This window comes from Trachypithecus francoisi, unplaced genomic scaffold, assembly GCF_009764315.1.
Source record: "Trachypithecus francoisi isolate TF-2019V2 unplaced genomic scaffold, Tfra_2.0 Lachesis_group7, whole genome shotgun sequence".
Taxonomy (NCBI): domain Eukaryota; kingdom Metazoa; phylum Chordata; class Mammalia; order Primates; family Cercopithecidae; genus Trachypithecus; species Trachypithecus francoisi.
The window spans coordinates 60,124,379-60,146,499 of NW_022681472.1; the positions used below are offsets into that span (position 1 = coordinate 60,124,379).

The following is a 22,121-nucleotide window of genomic DNA, read 5'->3' on the forward strand; positions in this document are numbered from 1 at the left end:
TTACTCACATTCATAGCTCATTACCTTGGTATAATAACAATTCAGCTGCTTCTCTCTCATTGTTGAAGTATATAACTTTTGTTTATCATATTTTAGGAAAAGTAAAACTACATTTATCCATTTTAAGTGTTGACTCTATTATTAAGTCGTTTAGTACTTAGATTCCTGAGGGTGGGGGTTGAGTTGTATATGTGAATATGTTAAATTCTAAATATGTTCAAAATGTATTCTTCTGAAATTTTATTTATTAAAAATATTTTTCATATTCTTTCTCACTGTCCAGATTTCTCATTTTTAAAAGCATATGTCTATTTGTAACGGAAACCTGAGCTAATCCCAACGGTAAACATGCTCAGTGGCTTAGAAGTCAACAGAGAAATACATTTGATGAAAGCCTTGGGTAGATAGCAGAATCATCATTAATCACCATTAAACTAGAGCCTTTAGCTAATTTCTATTCTTTCTTTATATAAACTATTCCATTCAGTTTCCTTCTATTTAATGACCTTCTGCTTTAGGCATTGGAAATAAGCTTTTGCTACTTGCTAAGCATACTATTATGTATTTTGAATATATTTTTCTCAAAAATTCTTAAACTGGAGTGTATTCTTGTCTTCCTAGTAAGAAGGCTAAAACTCATAGTTTAAATTAAATTAAGTTAAATATTTGACTCTTAGGTGCTAAGAGACACACAAAGATGAGGAAGACACTGTGCTGGCCTTCAGGTGTTTGTAGTCTAATGGGGGTTTGAAAATTAAACATGAACACATTTACATACACATGCATACATCTATGTATGTATATATAGATAGATATAGAGATAGAGATAGATAGATAGATAGATAGATAGACACAGCCCTATGACAAGAGGTCATGTGTGATGAATTATACACACTGTCTCTTGTCGTAGGGCTGTGTGTGAATAAAAGGCATAAAACCTTTACACTATTATAACGCTGTGAAAAAAGGCATAAAACTACAATATGAGGAATCTTATCTTTCCTTAAATTTTGCATATCTAAAATTTTAGCTCAGCAAACTGGATGATCTGAGAAGTCTTGGATAAAGATATGCACAGTGCACACCATGCTAACCTGTCTTTTAAAAGCTAAACAAATTAAAGCCTGTATGCACCTATGAATCATAGCAACAAGACTAGACATCATGACAGACCTAAAAAGACAAAGCCTAGAGTAGACAAAATCAGAATCCTAACTACTGAAATTGAAAAGCCAAATAAGTAGTTAGGTTTCAGATATGAAAGAAAAGCAAATTGGACAAAAACCAATCAGGAAAGCATGGGATACATGAGTACCTAGTGGCTTTGGATGTCAGGATAAGGTTCTAAGACAAATATTAAAAATAAGACATGTTCTATGTCGGCCAAGAAGTGTCATATATTTCCTGCTGAGATAAAGATATTCTTCATCCTGCAGTTGGGAATCAGTGTTTCCCTATTAGATAATGGGATATGGATGAACCTGGCCAAATGGGGGAGGTGAAGCCTGAGGACATACTAGGAGTCAGTAGTAAAGTTGGGTTTAAAATTTTAATTTTGTTTTATAAACATATTTTCTGAAGCAGATATCTTGGATATATGTAAAAATAATTATGTTTTTGTAGCTTAGAATAGTCTTAATATATTTATTAAATATTTCTACCTAATATTCTTTAGCTAAAGATATTCCTGAAATTTACATAAGCCAGTATTTGGCTACTATTTAATCATCATCATCATTATCATTGTCATCATTTGTCATCACTTGTTATGTGTCAGATATTGTGCTAAGTGCTTTACACACATTGTCTTGCTTAATCCTTGCAGCAAGCCTTGGAGACAGGCACAATTATTATCCATATTTTAACAGATGAAAAACCGAGACTCATAGAAGCAATTGATCCAAGATCACAAACCTAATAATCTATGTAGCCAGAATTCAAATGATTCAGTCCCATTCCAGAGCATTGGCTCTTAATGATTACATTATTGCCCTTACTACTGCCAGAGTTAAAACTTACAGTTTTCCTTTTGAATTTAGATGATACAATAATCCCATGAGCAAAAACAAATAAGAAATATATTACCATAACTGCTTTCATATTCAATAATAAATTACTTTAAAAGAAAGAATAGCAGCTGTTCTTCTTTTTTATTATAAATTATAAGAATCAGAGAAAAGTCCCCCATATGCAGTATAGTATCTATTGAACAATTTTATAGCTTTGAAAAATTTCTTAAAACTTTGATTTTTGTATGAATAAATGCCCAAAAAACATATAAGTAAAATGAAATCTTTCCACATATACCTTACCTTGAGATCACATTTACTTTCAATACATTTTGTGAAAATATATATAGATATATCATTTATTGTATTATATAGTATACAATATATTATTATATAGTGTACATATTGTATATATTATATAGACAGATATAACATGGATAATGTTGACCCCATTCATTTAAATGCTATTCTAGGCAATGGCTTTCATCATTGTCATTTAAAGCAAAATGTTTGGTATTTTAAAATGACTTTATTTGAAAAATAATATTATGATCTAAATTGTCTTTGAATAAATGCGCTGTATATTAATAATGTTTCTTTTAAAATTAAACCCTATGGCTCTATTTAAATAGATATTTCCTCAGAAAAGGCAGAAATTTTTAGAAGAATTTAATTGTATGCTTTTTGATAATTGAGAGTTTATCTAACAAGATAGAAAGTTAAAGTGGACTAAGAAAGGCTAATTCTCACCTAATTTGAATATATGTTGCTAGGTTAATGGATTTAACTAAAATTTTGTGGAGCCTTAGAAATAATTTCTTTACGTTTGAAGAAGAGTCAACTTTTAAAATGGATAGCTAGATACTGAGAGGTTCTGGAAAAAAACAATCAACAGATAACTTATATCGAATTTACTGTTTATGCTCTGTTGCCACTCAATTTATCTTGGTCAAAATGTTTATATATATCTAATATATGCAATGAATTGTCATTCGTGGGGGATTGTTTATTAGGTAATTATTCTCTAAGACATAGCAAGTGGTTGATATAAAATAATCATCTTTCTAAGGCTTTATGGAATTTGCTAATATCTGTGATTAGAAAATTCTCCTAGCAAAATTAACTAGATAAGAGTGTTTCAGCATTAAGTTTGAAGCATGTCTAAACAAATCAAAATCAATTAGCAGATAATCTCTTAACCCAATAATAGTCATATTTGATGTTTATAGTAAGAATACTGTTGTATCACCAAGTTATAATAATACTGTAATACTACAGGCTACATTTACTTACATTATGCCAGATACCACATATGTCTTAGTTCTAGGCCTTGCAAAAAAAGATATTATTATCCTTTTTTTAAATAAGAAGCCTTTTGCAGATTAAATGATTTGCTCAGATTTACTCAACTAGTGAGAGTTTTTCTTACTTCAGGTTTCCAGACTCCAAAGTCTATCCTTTTTACATCTCAACAAAACGACTCTTAGCAAATGATTTTTTGTTGTCAGAATAAAGTTAAATTTTGTCCATTAGTTTTTACATAAAATGTATTTTATGAGACTAGGTCATTAACATAAAGCCTTTACGATGGTTTTTAATTTACCAGAATATCTGGACACCCAAGAATACCCTGCAACCCTGGCTGTGCCAGTTAACTATCTGATTATTTCAATTCCAGGAAGTTTGAACTATTGTAAATAATAATTACTTTTTCTAATATTTCTAGGATTCATCAAAATCCAGCAGCCACTCTGAAATTAAACTTTCTCTTTTCTCTTGGCTTTTCTAAAAAAGTTAATGGTTGAATAATTAGATTTTATATTATCTCTAGGTTTTCAGTGAAGCATAATGGATTAATTGATGGCTACTAGAATTGGTTTCTATAAGTGATAATGGCAGCTTTATTATACTTGGGATTTTTAAAAATTTTTATTAAAAAATAAAATTTTTATACTTCCTAACATTAAGCCAAATGCTCATTTCCCAGATCTTACCTAAATGTTCTTTCCTGAGGCCAGTGCTCTTTTGAAACTATTTTAATGGCCTTCATTGGGGTGTGGTAAAAACATTCTAATTACTTTGCTAAAAACAAAGGTTTCATATAAATTGAATTTTTCTTTTAGGATAATTGCCATTCACTTTGTTTTATATGCAACTGAGTGGGATTTTGCAGTTTCCTCTGTGGACAATGAAAGTGCTGAAATAGGAGAAAGCTAATAATTGCTTTGTGTGGTAATACTGACAACTTCTGCGTATTTGTCAATCTGTGTTAACAGTATCGATCAGGATGGGATCCTCATAGAGGGGCAGATAATGTTTCTACTAAATCTTCGGACAGTGATGTAAGTGATATATCTGCGGTTTCAAGGACTAGTAGTGCTTCTCGTTTCAGCAGCACAAGCTACATGTCTGTCCAATCAGAACGCCCAAGAGGAAACAAGAAAATCAGGTGAGTAAGGGGATTTCAACAACAAACTCCTCCAAATATGTTTTAGAAGGTCCTTGTGTTTCTTGGATGAACATAAAATTATATATTTCTAAAAGGTTAATCTATTTTAAAGCGAGGGGAGCTCAATTTCAGTACATACTACTTTTTAATATATTTTAACACACATTTCGGACTTCTTGCACCAAAAAAAAATGTTATGGAACTGTGGATAATTTTGCTTACTAGATCACTGGAAATCATACCTTTCTTCATGTTTGTAATTTAAAAATTAAGATCTTTTATTACATCTTTACTGAAATAAAAGTGATGGCTGAGACTTGAATTTTTCATGTTCCAAGGAACATGAAAATAGTATATTTTGTTATTACATGAAAATAGTATATTTTGTTATTAGAAAATGTAAGAATAATACTTTTTCAGTAGTATGCTTTCCCATCCTCTTGAAATTTTTATGTATGCATAGAAAAAGTACTCATCTTCTCAAGAAAATTTATACATGTAGTATATAAGTTAGTATAATTTGCGTTTCTTACTTGTCCTATAGATTTTATAGATGCCTAAGCTAAATTTTGTTTTACTCTTATTGTATTAAAAAATTTATAATAGGGAGATCACAGCTTTTACCTTTTTTCATGTAATTTTATAAAAGGAAAATGATTTGAAAACTATTACAATTAAGTGCTATTTATACAGTACTTCTCTAGTATACACTGAAGTTTTCAACATTTAAAAGATATAATTTTTATTATGTTTTGATAGTTTTATTACCTTTCTGTTTAATTTCATGTGTTTTTTCTTGACTTTCTTTCTTTTTTTGTGTGTTTATTTGCATGCCTTCAATTTGTGTTGCTTTCAAAAGACCAAAGGGAATAGAAGAGGGAGGGAAAGAAGGGGATAAGCATGAAGAGATAGTTCATGAGAAGGAAGAGGTAAAGGAAGAAAGAATTAATGAGAATGAGAAAGGGAAAGAGATTGCCAAAACGTGTAATAAGGAGAAAAACAGAGAATCAGGAGATGAGGAAAAAACACAAGATATACCCGAGCAAGGGAAAGAAAAAGAACAGTGGAATAAAGAGGATTTGCAAAGGAGATTCTCACAAGATGATGCCAGGTAAAATATGTTATTTGTAGGCATTTCCCATTAGTAATGTAGTCTTTTTTATTATTCCCAAAAATTATTTTGCCGTTTACATTTGCTTTATTTTCTTGTGTTTTATCTAGTTAGCTTCTAATAATACTAATTAATATGTTGATAAACTATTATCAAATAGATTGATTTATTAAACAGTCTTGAATTTGTATCCACTAGCTCTGAGAGTCTGATTTATTTGGTTACCAAGTTCGTTATGAGTAACTGAATCAAATGTAAATTTCCCTGTGTCTCTTTTAACATGAATTACTGTATATCTTCTTTATCTGTAAGGTCTAATAAAGATCATTGAAAAGAGAAACTTGAAAATTATTTACCAATATTGAAAACTGCTTCAGACACAAATAAGGCAAAGTTCTTTAAAATGAACTTCTGAAGTGGCTGAAAAAAATTGAGCTTACTTTACAAGAAATATTATGTCCTAGAAACAAACTTCAAAAATGAATGAGAAAACAGGTAGCAAACCGTAGACTTTATTCTGGCTCTGGTTCCCTTGCTTCTTCTTAGTTTTCTGGTAGGTTCTAGTGCAGTTTGAGTCCTGCAGAAGATTACAAAGCAGGAGCAATGTTTTTTAATACTCTGAAAAGAAAGAATAGATGCCTTAGGGTTTATTAGAAGGCAAACATGGGTTGTGCCTTTCTTAAACTTGTACCATTAGATGAATTTCTGCAGAGGGAACTTTGAACAGGGAGAAAGGCAGGGAAAAAATACAGGCAGCATGGCATAAAAACAACTGTATTTTAATTTTCATAGCACAAGCCAGTAAGTAAGTATGAAGCTATCTTTACAGTATTATATGTATGACATACAGTCAACTTAGCACAAGTGTGCAGCAAGACTTTATCCTTCTGCTTAAGGATATGAGGTTGTTCTAATTACATTTATATGAGACTGAAAATTGTAAATTATGTACAGTTTGGAGGGACTGAGTTTTCTAGTAGTCCAGAATTTGATTTTGTGTAGGTACAAAGCCTGCTCAATAAAAGCACACCTTATTTATAAGCAAGATTTTGCCTTACTATACCTAAGCCCAATCTAAAATTGTGCTTTTCTCACTTTTCTCACAGTGAGACAGATAATTGGGATAGATCTCTACCCATTGAGTATATGATTCAGTGATTTAGCCAATGTCCCTTCACTTGTTATCTTAGACATATTTAACTGTATTTGTGCTCTATGACAGTTTCTCTATAACAGGCATTAAACATAAAAATGAATCTTAAGGCATATTTGAGTCTAAATTAGTGATTTCAAATCTGTCTTTGGTATTCATCTAACTTTTGATAATTACATTGGTTTACTAATAAAGATGACCATTTTTCTGATTTGTTGGGCATAGGATTATTTCATCACTAATTCACAGAGAAAAGCTTTCCAAGGTGTCCTTGGAAAGATACACAGAGTTTCCTTTCTTCCAAGAGCAAAGAAAAGAATGAGTCTCTAATGTGTTTTCTACATAGTGTAGAGATGAGAACACATGAGTCCATTGGTGTTTGCCTGGAGCCCAGATCCCACACTGCCATACCTGTCTTGCTGGGCAGAGATTCAGAGATGACTATAACCTTAAGTTTCTGGTTTTTAAATAGTACTTGCTTCATTATTTCTTCAAAAAAATATCACATTATTTTCCAAGGAAAAGGAAAGATGGTATATTCTAGAAATGCAGTTCATCAAAGCACTACACTTTGCTTAAGTAACTGTGTAATACTTCTGGAACTGTAAACTAGAGGAGACCAGGTTGATCTCTGTAGGGAACATATATCCTGGAACATGGCAAGAAGTATCAATGGCAATTGTTTATAAGAAAATATTGGGGCTGGGTGCAGTGGCTCATGCCTGTAATCACAGCACTTTGGGAGGCTGAGGTGGGAGGATCACGAGGTCAGGAGATCAAGGCCATCCTGGCCAACATGGTGAAACCCCGTCTCCACTAAAAATACAAAAATTAGCTGGGCTTGGTGGTGTGTGCCCATAGTCCCAGCCACTTGGGAGGCTGAGGCGGGAGAATCGCTTGAACCCAGAAGGTGGAGGTTGCAGTGAGCCGAGATCGCGCCACTGCACTCCAGCCTGGTGACAGAGTGAGACTCCATCCCCAAAAGAGAAAAAGAAAAAGAAAATGTTGGTAGCACTCATTAATCATTTCAACATAGGCTTTTGAATTTGCTTTTACTTCTTAGAATAAATCTCAGTCTTTATTGTGAGGGAAAATATGTCTGAGTATTCCAAGCATCATTTTGTTTTGGTAGTTAATAAACACAATCATAGATTGTTTAAATATTAATAACAGCTTATGTTCTTATACAACATTATTGTAAATAATCTTATTCTATAATACAGGCTGAATATACCATATCTGAAATGCTTGGGACCAGAAGTGTTTCCGAGTTTGGATTTTTTTCAGATTTTGAAATTTTTGCATATATATAATGAGATATATTGAGGATAGGACCCACGTGTAAACACTAAATTCATTTATGTTTTATAAACACCTTATGCACATAGCCTGAAGGTAATTTTATCCAGTATTTTTAATACTTTTGTGCATGAAACAAAGTTTGTCTGCATTGAACGATCAGAAGCAAGCAAAGACATCTGTCTCAATCACTCATGTGGACAGTCTGTGGTTGTTTGGCATCATCGCCATTTCTGACTCTGAATTTCTGTGGTCCCAACCAATAGTCACTTTTTAACACTTATTAACACATAAATACTTAACAGTAAAAAATATGACAAACTATTAATACAGTGAAAGGGTAATGTGTTCAGGGAACTAAGCAGCATAGTAGCATCACCAGAATACCTATATCAGCTGTTAAGCAATAGCAAAACAAAAACAAAAACAAAAAAATGGCAGGCTTTCAATCTCTCCCTGCAATGTCATGTTTTGATTTAAAGGTTACTGTGCATTGTGGCACTCAGAAAGTTTTGGATTTTGGAGCAGTTAGGATTTCGGATTTTCAAATTAGGGAATGCTCAACCTATATATGATTAACATTTTTTATATTTTATTTGAAATCTAAGTTTTATTAAGGATGGTCCAAAAGTAATTGCAGCTTTTGCCATTACGTTTAATGGCCATTACTTTTAATGCCATTAATTTTAATGGCAGAAGCCACAATTACTTTTGCACCAAGCTAATATGAAGAAAAAAAGCTTACCTCAAAGTTTAATATTTATAGCAATGCTAGTACTTACAATTAACACAGTAACTAAAATAAACAGAATCCATTATAATTACTGTTTTCATTAATTAGATCTAATTGTATGATACAGATCTTACTGCATGATTATGTTCATTTTATAGTAAGTCACATTATAGTAAGTCTACTGAATGTAAAAGGAGAAATGAATAGCAAAGAGTAAGTTCAAAAACAGTTTGTTAAGTGTTTGAATATAATATTTTTTCCTGTTGAGTAATGAGTAATATATTTATACTTAGCACACACATCAAAAATAAAAATTTAAAAAGTTTAATGAAATTAAACATGTTAAAATTTCTAAGCCTGAGAGTGATGCAGTTTCTTAGCCATGTGTGGATGGATGTTTGAGGATAGTTCCATATCCAAAGTGTCATCAGGATGGCCTTAACAAATTCATAAGAATATTTGATGAAATATTCAGAGAGAGGCAATCTTAAGTAATTTGCAATGGAAGATAGAAAAAAACAAATACTGAAAAGCATAGTATTGTCAAAAGCAACAATGTTGGTAACTTTGTCTTCAAACTAAAAATCAAGAAATTATTTCTCTATTCTATATTCTCTATATACTTATGGTTCTCAGGCATATCTATAAATGCTATGGAATTATCATTACTCTTTTTTAAGAGAATTGCTGTTTTTAAGCTAGAGAATTTTTTAAGGAAAAATTTGTCATCAATTCAAATTTTCATGAATACCCGATTGTAAGAGACTTAAGCCATTTCAATTATCTAGCAAAAGATCTCATAATCTTTAGAAGGGCAAGCAGAATAATCGTTAATGAAACATTTATTCAAAGTCATTGCTGCTAACATATTCTACATCAGAGTTAGTGTGAAAACAGATTACATAGCCATGTGATATAACTTTATATATACAGCCTATTTATGCCTATATTATAGAATTTTAAAGGGGAAGCAGAAGTCTCTTGAAAATAGTTGTGATTAGGACTCTAAAATACGAAGACTGTCATCCTGACTGTCATGTACACCTATCCATTTTGTCTGTCTGGGCTTTTTAGCGTGTTAAACAGAGGAATGGATTTTTCAATGATTCCTATCCATTTTGTCTGTCTGGGCTTTTTAGCTTGTTAAACAGAGGAATGGATTTTTCAATGATTCACGCACCTTTCCATAGCTTAGATGATAGTACACAGCAAACAGGAAAGTGAGCATTACCTTTTATACTGATGATTTGCCTTTATTATCATAAATTCAAGAGGTAATTGGTTCTTTGACCACTGGTACAACAAAGAGCTGAATGTAAGTTTCTACTATTTGGTAGATGTTTCCAGACAGTATTTAATATTCCTTTCCAATATTCTATCAAGTTTAGTTGTTGTTGTTGTTGTTGTTGTTTTTAATTTTCTGGAAGTGTGTTTCAGTGCCAACTCATCCCAGAGGGTATGATGGGCTATGCTTCTCCACCAAGTATTACCTGTGGCTTGTACTTTCTTTTTTGTTGTTGTTTTCTTCTTTGTCACTAAGGCTATCTTCTGTTTATCACCAATGAAAATCTTATAAGCCCGAATAACTTCTACTCTGTTTTATGATTGTGCATAATACTCAACTGGGAACTTTTTAAAAGTACTTGAACATCACTCCTAAAGTTGTGATTCTGCATTTTTAAAACACCACAGGTGATTATGATGCCAGTAGAGTGTAGGTGCTATTCCTCCTCTCTTTTTGGTTGCTTGTATTTCCTAATGAAATTTCAGTTCAACTTGTCAATTCAGGGGGAAAATTTCTGGGATTTTGATAGAGATTGTGTTCCGTTAGGTCAATTTGAGGATTGTTGCCATTTTAAGAATATTAAGTCTTCTAATCCATGAGCGCAAAATGTTGTTCCATTTATGTTTTCTTTATTTTTCTGCCCCATATGATCTGCAGAAACATTTATTTTTTCTTTACTTTCTCATTTTTTTCTCTTTTTTTGAGACAGCATCTCACTGTGTCACCCAGGCTGGAGTATAGTGGTGCAATCATGGCTCACTGCACCCTCTATCTCCCCAGGCTCAGGTGATCCTCCCACCTCAGCCTCCTGAATAGTTGTGACTACAGGGGCATGCCACCACACCCAGCTAATTTTTAAAAAAAATTTTGTAGAGACGGGGTTTGGCCATGTTGCCTAGGCAACATGACTCCCTCCTCAGCAATCCTCCCTCCTCAGCCTCCCAAATGGCTGGGATTATGGATGTAAGCCACCATACCCAGCTTCTTTACTTTCTTGCAATGATGTTTTGTAGTTTTCAGTATATACATATTTTACTTCTTTTGTTAAATTTATTCTAAGTAATTTGTTTAGATGCTATTGTAAATTGAATCGTTTCATTACTTTCATTTTTCATTGTTCATTGCTAGTGTATAGAAATACAATTAATTTGTGTATGTTGATCTTGTATCCTTGCTGTACTCATTTATTAGCTGTAATAGTTTTTTGTTGATTCCTTAGAATTTTCTATATAGGAGACCATGTCACCTGCATTTAAAGATAGTTTTACTTTCTCTTTTTCAATCTGAATCCCTTTTATTTCTGTTTCTTGCCTAATGAATCTCCTCTACTATGTTGGTTAACTTATGGCTAGAACCTCCTCTACTATGTTAACTAGAAGAGACTCATGGAAAATTTTTAAAGAAACAGCAATAGACGTATAGAATTACTTTTACAGTAGCTATCCAAGCATTTTTGAGGATATTGTCTCTTATGCTACCATCCATTTTAGAATAATCTGGGTAAAACTTTAAGATTTTATTATTATCTCTCTTAAAGAACTGATATAGCTGTCTTACTGATAAGATAACAATGTAGCCCATTGTATTTTCTTTTTTATCTAGTCCGTCGGCAAGTTCAAGTGAAATGTCAAAAGCATACTAATCCCATTCAATTTCTTTATATATATATATAAGAATATATATTTTTATATATATTTTTTATTTATATATATATATATATAGAGAGAGAGAGAGAGAGAGAGAGAGAGAGGGTCTCACTCTGCTGCCCAGGCTAGAGTGCAGTGGCACAATCTCGGCTCACTGCAACTTCCATCATCCAGGTTCAAACAGTTCTCCTGCCTCAGCCTCCCAAGTAGCTGGGATTACAGGCATGCTCCACCATGCCCAGCTAATTTTTGTATTTTTAGTAGAGACCGAGTTTTGCCATGTTGCCCAGGGGCTGGTCTCAAACTCCTGACCTCAACTGATCCACCTGTCTTGGCCTCCCAAAGTGCTGGGATTACAGGTATGAGCCGCTGTGCCCGGCCTTCTTGGACTATGTTAATACTACCATATTAGATATAATAATTGAAATTTTTCACCATTGTCCATTTTTTGTTGTACACATTTAAGGTGTAAAACGTGATGTTTTGATATGCTTATTTTGAGATATATATATATATACACACACACACAAACACACACACACATCTATACATACACATAGCATTTACTGTAGTCAAGCAACTTAACATACCCATTGTCTCATATAGTTACCTTTCTTTCTTTCTTTTATTTTGTGTGTGTTGGGGACCTAAAATCTACTCTCTTGTTTGCCTCCTTTTTGAGGGTTTGTTTTTCTACTTCTATTTTATTACAATTACAAGTTATGTAACTTTTTGTTACATAACTGAAATTATGTATGCTGCTAAATTCAGTTAGCCGTTTTTATATTTTATCAGGCAAACTTTATTTAGAATTTGATCTCATTGCCAGTCTCTTCTTGAAACATTTTGTTTGCCCTCTTGGCTTTTATGATTATCTCTTAGTTCTCCATACACTCTGGCCACCTCTATCTTCTTTGTGAGCTTTCTGTATGTCCACCATGTTGACATTTTCCAGGATCCCATCCTGGGCCCTCTTTTCTTCACTATCTATACATATTATCTTGATGGTGCATTCTGCTTCATGGCTTCAAGTAGCATGTATATATTGATAACTTCCAAATCTATACTTTCAACCCAGTTCTCCTTCCGAAGTATCTGCCAGATCTGTCCACTTGGGTTCTCGACATCTTCCTGTATGTCCTAGGGGCATGCTAAGCTCAGCATGTAAAATTAAATTCATTATACCTCTCACCAAACCAGCAGCCAAAATAAATAACTTATTCCTTCTTCTATACACTCAGTCTCAGTGCATGGCCTGGTATCTTTGCACCTGCTCAAACCAGAAACCTGAGCATCACTCTTGATTAGTTCTTCCCCACTGGGCACAATTCCTTCCCTCCATTCACCAAATCTTGTTAATTCTAATGCCTAATTGCCTCTGAAATATGTTTATTTCTCCATAATCCCATTTCTCCTTCATAATTTGAGATATTATCTCTCATGGAGATTAGTTTAATAGGAAATTCTTATCTTAAAAAATAACATAAATCTAAGCTGTATTAGTCCATTTTCATACTGCTATGAAGAAATACCTGAGACTGGATAATTTATAAAGAAAAAGAGGTTTAAATGACTCATAGTTCCACATGCCTAGGGAGGCCTCACAATCATGCAGGAAGGTGAAGGAGGGGCAAGGCACATTTTACACAGCAGCAGTTAAGAGACCATGTGCAAGGGAAATGCCCTTTATAAAACCATCAGATCTCATGAGATTTATTCACTATCACAAGAGCAGCATGGGAGAAACCCATCCCCATAATTCAATTACCTCCCACCCAATCCCTCTAACGACACATGGGGATTATGGGAGCTGTGATTCAAGATGTGGTTTGGGTGGTGACACAGCCAAACCATATCACAAGCTCATTAGGATAATAGCATAAAATATGAGTAGTCAGTTTGTCTGAAGTAGTTAATTTGTGAAAACATCAGAGAAAAAGATCTCTGCTTTGATAAATAGATAAGCAATGTGGTATATCCATACAATGGAATATTATTCAGCTGTAGAAGGGATTGAACCACTGATTCATACTACAACATGGATGAAGCTTGCAAAACTTACACTAAGTAAAAGAAGAAAGGCACAAAAGGCCATATATTGTATTATTCCATTTATATGAAATGTCCAGAATAGGAAAATCCTTAGAAAAAATAAGTAGATTACTTGTTGCCAGGGGTTAAGGGGAAAGAAGACTGGAGAATGACTACTAATAGATACAGAGTTCATTTTTGGGCTGATGAAATGTTGTCAAAATAGATAGTGGTGATAGTCACACAACTTTGTGAATGTTCTAAAAGCTACTGAATCATATACTTTAAAAGGGCATATTTTATCACCTATGAATTATATCTTTTTAAAATGCCAAAAAGAAAGTCTCCAAAAAAAAGTGGGGGAAGGAGAATCTATAGTCTTTGTTGCTTCTTCTATAAATATGATTTTAGTGGTGATAATATGCAAACAATATTTTGTTTAGGATTTAGTTTGTTAAGCATCTTTTCTTTTATTCTAATACTCCTTCCAAGCCTCCTTTCCCTAAAATATTCATTCATCTTTTTTCTATTTTTTTCATTCGTGCATATATTTTTAAATTTCCAGAGTGCTGAAGATGAATAAAACACAGACCTTATGCTCAAGAAAAGTTATTTTTTTTCCTTTCTGTTACTGTCCAAAATTTATTCTTTGGACATAAATATAATCATTGGCATTAAAATTGTGAACTGTCTACATATTGAAGATTCTCATTTAATAATTACATATATTATTCTCAAAAATTTAGGAAAATTACTAGGTTAAATGTTGATATGCCATCATATTATTTTCCTATGTGGTAAACTTGAGTGTACACATGACTTCACAGTCACTATATGGGACCCTGCAAGTGAGAAATTTGAGAATAGGTAACATACATGGTCTGAAGAAAAGATCTATCTGTAGATAGAGGACTGGGAAGGCACATCTACTAGAGTAAGAACCTGAAGATGGAGGAGATGGGATCAGAAACATAGCTGGATAAACTGGCTTGAAAAAGGAAAAACAAACATGAAAATAGATGTTATTAGATAAGGAGTTGGGAGGTTGGTTAATACTGCCTGATGGCCTTAATTTTCTCAATCACATAAGAGGTAGGAATATAAGAGTTTAAAAGTTGAGTTAGGGGGTTTGAAGATTTGGAATAACTACTGAAGAAAATATGAGAAGTAGCTGACCATGGACAAATTAAAGGGTTGTTGAATAGTTCTGCAAGTTGGAGACAAACAGTTTCAAGAGACACCAGCATGAGAGAGCAGTGTGATCTTTCTCAGCAGCATTGAGACAGGTAAAGTGTAGAAACAGTTAAGTCACACTATAGCATTTATTGAGGAGTGGAGTTTTGATGGATGGAGTTGTTGAAAAAATAGCAGTAGAAGGAAACTGAGAGTGGTTGTATAAATGTCAGTGCTAAATAAGAAGGAAGACAAATTCATGTGGGAACTGATGAAGTAGGATAAAATAGATGAAATCCAAGAATTGGAAAACTATATGATATAGTAAAAATAGGGTTCAGGGAGGTAAGAGATTTTAGTTATAATATGTCTTTGAGGCTTGTATGATGGCTCATGTCTGTAATCCCAGCACTTTGGAAGGTCAAAGCAGTTAGATAACTTGACTCCAGGAATTTGAGACCAGCCTCTTCAAAAAATACAAAAATTAGCCAGGCATAGTGGTGTACACCTGTGGACTTAGCTACTTGGGAGGCTGAGATGGGAGGATCCCTTGAACCAGTGAGGTGAAGGCTGCAGTGAGCTGAGCTTGCACCACTGCACTCCAACCTGGTTGACAGAGTGAGACCCTGTCTCAAGAAAAAAAATAAAAAGAGAGAGAGAGAGAACATGTCTTTGAAATGTAAGATTTTATGTAGATGCTATTCTATTAGTTGAAAAAGTGTATGACACAGCATTGGAGTGAATAAAGTGTTAACGGAAGAGAAGATAAATATGAAGATAACTGAATTTATGTAGGTTTGGGATCATTGGGCAGTTGGTTAGGTTTTTGTAACGGCTATTTAAGTCCTTTAGGATTGTGGTAAAATTGAGAATTGAAGAAAAGTCTAAACCAGTTCTCAAGGACTTCAGTAAATGAAGGAATGACCATTAGAACCAGAAAGGGAATAAAAGTGGTGGGGCTTCGGGAGGGGCAGAGGTATAAGCATAGCCAGTTGTCATAAACTACAAAGAAATTTAAACTTTTAAATAAAAGTGGAAGGTAAGTATTCAAGAAAAAGTAGCAACTAGCCAGAAATATTACAACCTAGGAAGAAGGATAAGTATTTGTTACTAGAAAGAACCTCGGGGAAACAGCGTGTTCAAGGAAGAACCAGGTTTTAATTAAGATAAGATAAAGGTTGATATTGCATTGTGCATAGTGGAAAGGGTTCCCCTTGCTATTGGTGTCGCCACACTTTCAGGGTGATCATTTCTACTAACTGATAGTGTTTCTAATTCGATACCATATCTCTCTTCATTGATATGAAATTGGACATCAGTGTCAATTAAAAAGAAAAGTTTTAATACAGAGTCTCATTTTGTCGTCCAGGCTAAAGTGTAGTGGTGCTATCATAGCTCACTTCAACCTCGACCTTCTGGGCTCAAGCAATCCTCCTACCTCAGTCTCCCAAGTAACTGGTGCTATACAGGTACATGCCACCATGCCTGGCTAATTTTTAAAAAAGTTTTAGAAGGCTGGACACGGTGGCGCATGCCTGTAATCCCAGCACTTTGGGAGGCCGAGGTGGGCAGATCATGAGGTCAGGAGATCGAGACCATCCTGGCTAACACGGTGAAACCCCGTCTCCACCAAAAATACAAAAAAAAAAAAAAAAAATTAGCCGGGCATGGTGGCACGCACCAGTAGTCCCAGTCACTTGGGAGGCTGAGGCAGGAGAATCGCTTGAACAGGGAGGCAGCGGTTGCAGTGAGCCGAGATTGCACCACTGCACTCCAGCCTGGGCAACAGAGCAAGACTCCGTCACAAAAAAAAAAAAAAGAAAAAGAAAAGAGAAAAGAAGAAAAGAAAATAAAACATAACATTTTAGTACAGACAGTGTCTCACTATGTTACCTACCCAGACTTGTCTTGAACTCCTGACCACAGACAATCCTCTCACTGAAGGCTCCCAGAGTGCTGGGATTATAGGCATGAGCCCCCCAGCCTAAAATTCATTCTCATATCTTACATAAGTTTTAAGAGACTTACAGTTTTACTTTGTAATATAGTTAGTAACTTCTATGTATTTGTATTTCTGTGATAACTGTTATTCTTTCCTTATTCAGAGATGCCTGCACAGATTATTTTTTACTGATTAATTTCCTTATAGAAAAAATAACAATTTAGAGTTATATACATTAAAAATATCCATTATCATTCATTAATATATTCAACTTTTGTTTTATGGCATTACTATTAATCTACAGGTAAATATTATTTCTATTAACTTGTCTGCTATAGGGATAAAATGCATTTCTTTGCTCTTTTCGCACTTAATTTCTAACATTTTTCCCACTGATTATACATTAAGGAGTAAAATGAATTTAGTATGAAAGTAGAGAAATCATGAAATTGGAATGAATTATACTGTATGAAATAATTACAGTAGGAAAGAAATACTGCAGTAGCTTCCATCACATTCAATATTTATTTTTAAAAGCAAATAAGGGCCCAGCGCAGTGGCTCACACCTGTAATCCCAGCACTTTGGGAGGCTAAGGCGGGCGGATCACAAGGTCGGAGATCGAGACCATCCTGGCTAACATGGTGAAACCCCGTCTCTACTAAAAATACAAAAAGATTAGCCGGGCGTGGTGGCGGGCACCTGTAGTCCCAGCTAATTGGGAGGCTGAGGCAGGAGAATGGCATGAACCCAGGAGGCAGAGCTTGCAGTGAGCCGAGATTGTGCCACTGCACTCCAGCCTAGGTGACAGAGCAAGACTCTGTCTCAAAAAAACAAAAAAAAAGCGAATAAGTACAATTAGTCTATAGCTGTTACTCAAACTAAATGCAGTATTCTGACCAGTGACTCCCTCATAATCATGTTTATCCCTCATGATAAACAAATTTAACATACAGAAGTTCAAATTTTATAGATACAGTAAAAGAAAAAGTTTGAAATAAAAAAAACTTTCATGCATGAGTATTATTGTTAGATGCCATGACATCAGTATAGTGTGGTACTATAGTATGACTTTATTTTCAAATTCTGATTCTCCATACAGAAAAAATGGAATCTAATCTTCAGGATACAAAAGTGAAAAAAAAAAAAAATCCAAGAACACCTGGCCTGAGACTTTAGGATTTTAAGGAAGAAACAATTCCAGTCTTTATTTTTTAGCCATATCTTGACTTCACCCCTTTGCACTTCTTCTTGACCCTTCTCATTCCAGGATCTTGCCTTTGTTCCTTGTGCGTATGTTCACGTTGACTCTTCTACCTGAAATGTGGCTTCTGGTTTCTTTATGAGTAAAGTACCTACTCATCCTTCACCACTCAACTGACATGTGAATTCTTCCATGACGCACCTTCTCTTCTCTTACTTCACAGATTATATATAATATTCTTTTAAAATAATAGTTTCTCTTGTGATACCCGTTTGCTCCCCTGTGATACAGTTATTTAAGTATATATTTAATCTGTCATGGTTGATTAGTTGAGTATAGTATATCTCTCATTTTTATCTTTATTTTTCTGCCTCCCAGTATCTACGATATTTCATACATAGTAGGGACTCAATAAAAGTTTGTATATGAATAAATTAGATTGCAGTAAAACAGAGAAAGTTTACAGGTGTGAAGAGCTCAAAGGAATAGAGCTTCCAACATAGTACTTCTGACATAATGCAATACCCAATATGCTCGTCACAGTCTTCTTTGACAAAAGTTTTTAAATAGTCCAGGACAGGCTGGTATTGGTGGCTCACACATGTAATCCTAGCACTTTGGGAGGCCAAGGCAAGAGGACTGCTTGAGCCCAGCAGTTCAAGACCACCCTGGACAACAGAGCAAGACTCCATCTCTACAAAAACTTTTTAAAAATTACCCTGTGATCTCATATGCTGAGGCTGAGGCAGGAGGATAGCTTGAGCTCAGGAGTTCAAGCCTGCAATGAGCCATGATCAAACCATTGCATTCCAGTCTGGGCAACAGAGAGAGATCCTGTCTCAATAAATAATAAATAAATAAATAGTCCAGGTGGTCTTTCCCCTGCCCCCCACAATGGAAATGAACTTCTATTTCAGGAATCAGTGGAAATTACTTCCTAGTAATGTATTTCATGGCTCATATGTATTCCATTTAGGAACAATTTGGTTGGTTGGTTGGTTGATTTACTGATATATGATGAATAGTCATTCCCCTCATCTTTGCATCTTTCAACAGAACTCTCTTTACACTATTTACACTCTTTACACTTTTGGGGCATATTCAAATATTGGTATGAGTTTGCTTAATGTTTAAATTCTAATGGTGTCTTTTGTTATTTTTTCTTTTTTTTATTTAAGAGACAAGGGTCTTGTTTTATCACCCAGGCTGTAGTACAGCGGCATGATCATAGCTCACTGCAGCCTCCAACTCCTTGGCTCAAGTGATCTTCCTGCCTCAGCCTCCCAAGTAGCTAGGACTACAGGCATGCCTGGCTATTTTTTTTTTAATTTTCATTTCTGTTGAGATTGGATTTTGCTGTGTGCCCAGGCTGGTCTCAAACTCCTGTCCTCAAATGATCCTCCCACCTTGACCTCCCAGAGTGCTTGGATTACAGGCATAAGCCACCATACCAAGCCTTTTGTTATCTTTTCTTATGGTTTTCTCCCACTCTTGTTAGATTTCATACAGGATTTTTAGATATAATGTAATTATCATTTGGAGATGGCAAAAATAAGAAAATTTGTAGAATTAGTCTTCTGAGACTTTCTGTGAAAATATTTTGAATAGATACATAGTTGTCTGAAGACAACTGTGTATTTTCTAGATAGTCTATTATTTACTCAGCTTTCTTTTACTATTTCTGTATATCACAGTGTGAATTGCTACCTTATATGGTACACCTGTCATATATAGAGACTGAGAGTTCTGATCTGGCACCCTTTAGACTGGCTTGCATTGCTAAGCTGTGAATGAGAACTTCATGCCATGTTACACTGACTCATAGTAAGCATACAGTGAGTCTTCATCATTTTTCATCATGCGAATTTTTAGTATTATAAGAAATAATACTGCCTGTAATCCCAGCACTTTGGGAGGCCGAGGCATGCGGATCACGAGGTCAGGTGATTGAGACCATCCTAGCTAACATGGTGAAACCCTGTCTCTACTAAAAATACAAAAAAATTGGCCAGGTGTGGTGGCAGGCACCTGTAGACCCAGCCACTTGGGAGGCTGAGGCAAGAGAATGGCGTGAACCCAGGAGGCGGAGCTTGCAGTGAGCCAAGATTGCGCCACTGCAATCCAGCCTGGGCAACAGAGTGAGACTCTGTCTCAAAAAAAAAAAAAAAAAAAGAAAGAATGCTTTAAGTTCCCCCAAAACATGCATGAGAGGTAATATAGCATAATGATTAAAAGTTAACTCTGTATTCAGACAGAACTCGATTGAGTCCTTGCTCTGCCAGTTTCTAACAATGTAAACTTGGGAAAATAAAAGCCACTCTCTTCATATGCTGGGGATAATAATAGTAATTTTCTTAGAAGGTTGTCATGAGAACTCAATGCAATAATGCCCTTAAGGCACTTAACACTTTCTGGCACATGACAAGCATTTCATAAATAGTAGAGATGGGTTTAAAAAAAAAAGGAATCAGAAAGAGGAAAACTAAATTTATAAAATTCTCACATATTTTAGCTTTTTAGAACTGCATATTCCATAGAAACTTTCCTCACACTTTGCCAGATGACAATTCAGAATAGGATAGATCCATTTTGCATTTCATACAAGAGAAAATATTTTCTGAAGTACCAAAAGATTTCATTATAATTTTACAAAATAATAGGGTAGAGATTGTGGACAATGTTTATAAGGTTTGTTTCATAGTTTGATATGGTTGACCTTTAGTGGTTATGGAATTAAAATTATTTCATTTCTTAAATTGCCTTCATTTTATTCAGCAAATAATTTTTAACATCTGTATGCTAGACTCTGTGCCAAAATAGGGAAAATAGTTGTTAATAAAACCTATCCTTTTCCTCAAAGAGCATAAAGTCTAGAGGGGAGATGGATAAGTGAACAAATGATTACAATATAGAATAAAAAGTATAAAAAGTGGCCAGGCGCGGTGGGTCAAGCCTGTAATCCCAGCACTTTGGGAGGCCGAGGCGGGCGGATCACGAGGTCAGGAGATTGAGACCATCCTGGCTGACATGGTGAAACCCCGTCTCTGCTAAAAATATAAAAAATTAGCCGGGCGTGGTGGCGGGCACCTGTAGTCCCAGCTACTCCGGAGGCTGAGGCAGGAGAATGGCGTGAACCCGGGAGGCGGAGCTTGCAGTGAGCCGAGATCACGCCACTGCACTCCAGCCTGGGCGACAAAGCGAGACTCCGTCTCAAAAAAAAAAAAAAAGGATAAAAAGTAATTAGATTGATTTGAAAATGATACTTCCCATTGGTAAAGCATTTTATAATCCTCTTAAGAATTTCACTTAAAGCTCTCTTTGAAGCTCAGATTGATGGAAAACTGATGTTATAAGAGGTTATCTAAATTGCCCAGTATTACATAAGTGTCAAAGTAGTGATACAAATCATACCGTTTGTAACCAAAGTTCAGGGTTCCTTCCACTTCACTACAGAATACCTTTTGAAGACATAAACTGTACGAGAAAAGATAAGTGAAACTCAGCCCTATATAAGGCAGAAAAACATTCTCAAAAGAAAATCTATAATTTCTTGCTGCCTCTAACCATTAAAAAGTCTTTTTCTGAATGAATAGCTTAAGAACATATTTGAGAAGCTTAAACAGTTTTTCTTATCCTTGATCCAAACCAAGCATAAAGTTTTTAAATTATAAGAAACACGGTAATTAAAACATTACATATTATTTTGCACATGAGCCTCATGGGTTCTCTTGTTTAGTCTTTTTAATATATTCCAGCTATGTGAATCTGAGAGAGTCTCTAGCTAAAATCAGTGAACAAGGTAAGAATATGAGGTATGAATACTTAGAAATATAAAATTGAATCTTTAAAATCAGTGCTTTTCAAGTGTATTTTCAGAAAGTTAATCCCATGTACTGCTGCTTTAAAAAAGTTATTCCACTATCAAATAAATTTGGGAACTACTACACATACAGTCCTTCTCATCAAGATTCATAGCATACCTGAACACTCTGAGAAGTGCTATAATAAAGTTGTATTTAAACCAGCATTTTCCAAACTTTGTTTATGGTGGAACTATTTTAGTGTAATATTTTCAGAGTTATTCAGG

The 22,121-nt window shown here is 34.5% G+C and overlaps 1 protein-coding gene across 9 annotated transcripts in view; it reads left to right on the top strand.

Moving 5' to 3' along the window:
• RIMS2 (regulating synaptic membrane exocytosis 2) overlaps window positions 1-22,121 on the top strand; it is a 586,897-nt gene that overhangs the window by 407,166 nt on the left and 157,610 nt on the right. For 4 of the 9 annotated variants that reach the window (XM_033203206.1, XM_033203203.1, XM_033203204.1 and 1 more), the window contains one exon: window positions 4,286-4,458. The exons of the other annotated variants lie outside the window; for them this stretch is intronic. In XM_033203206.1, the coding sequence (XP_033059097.1) occupies window positions 4,286-4,458 (173 nt within the window). The remainder of the gene's footprint in view (window positions 1-4,285; window positions 4,459-22,121) is intronic. 9 annotated transcript variants of the gene reach the window in all.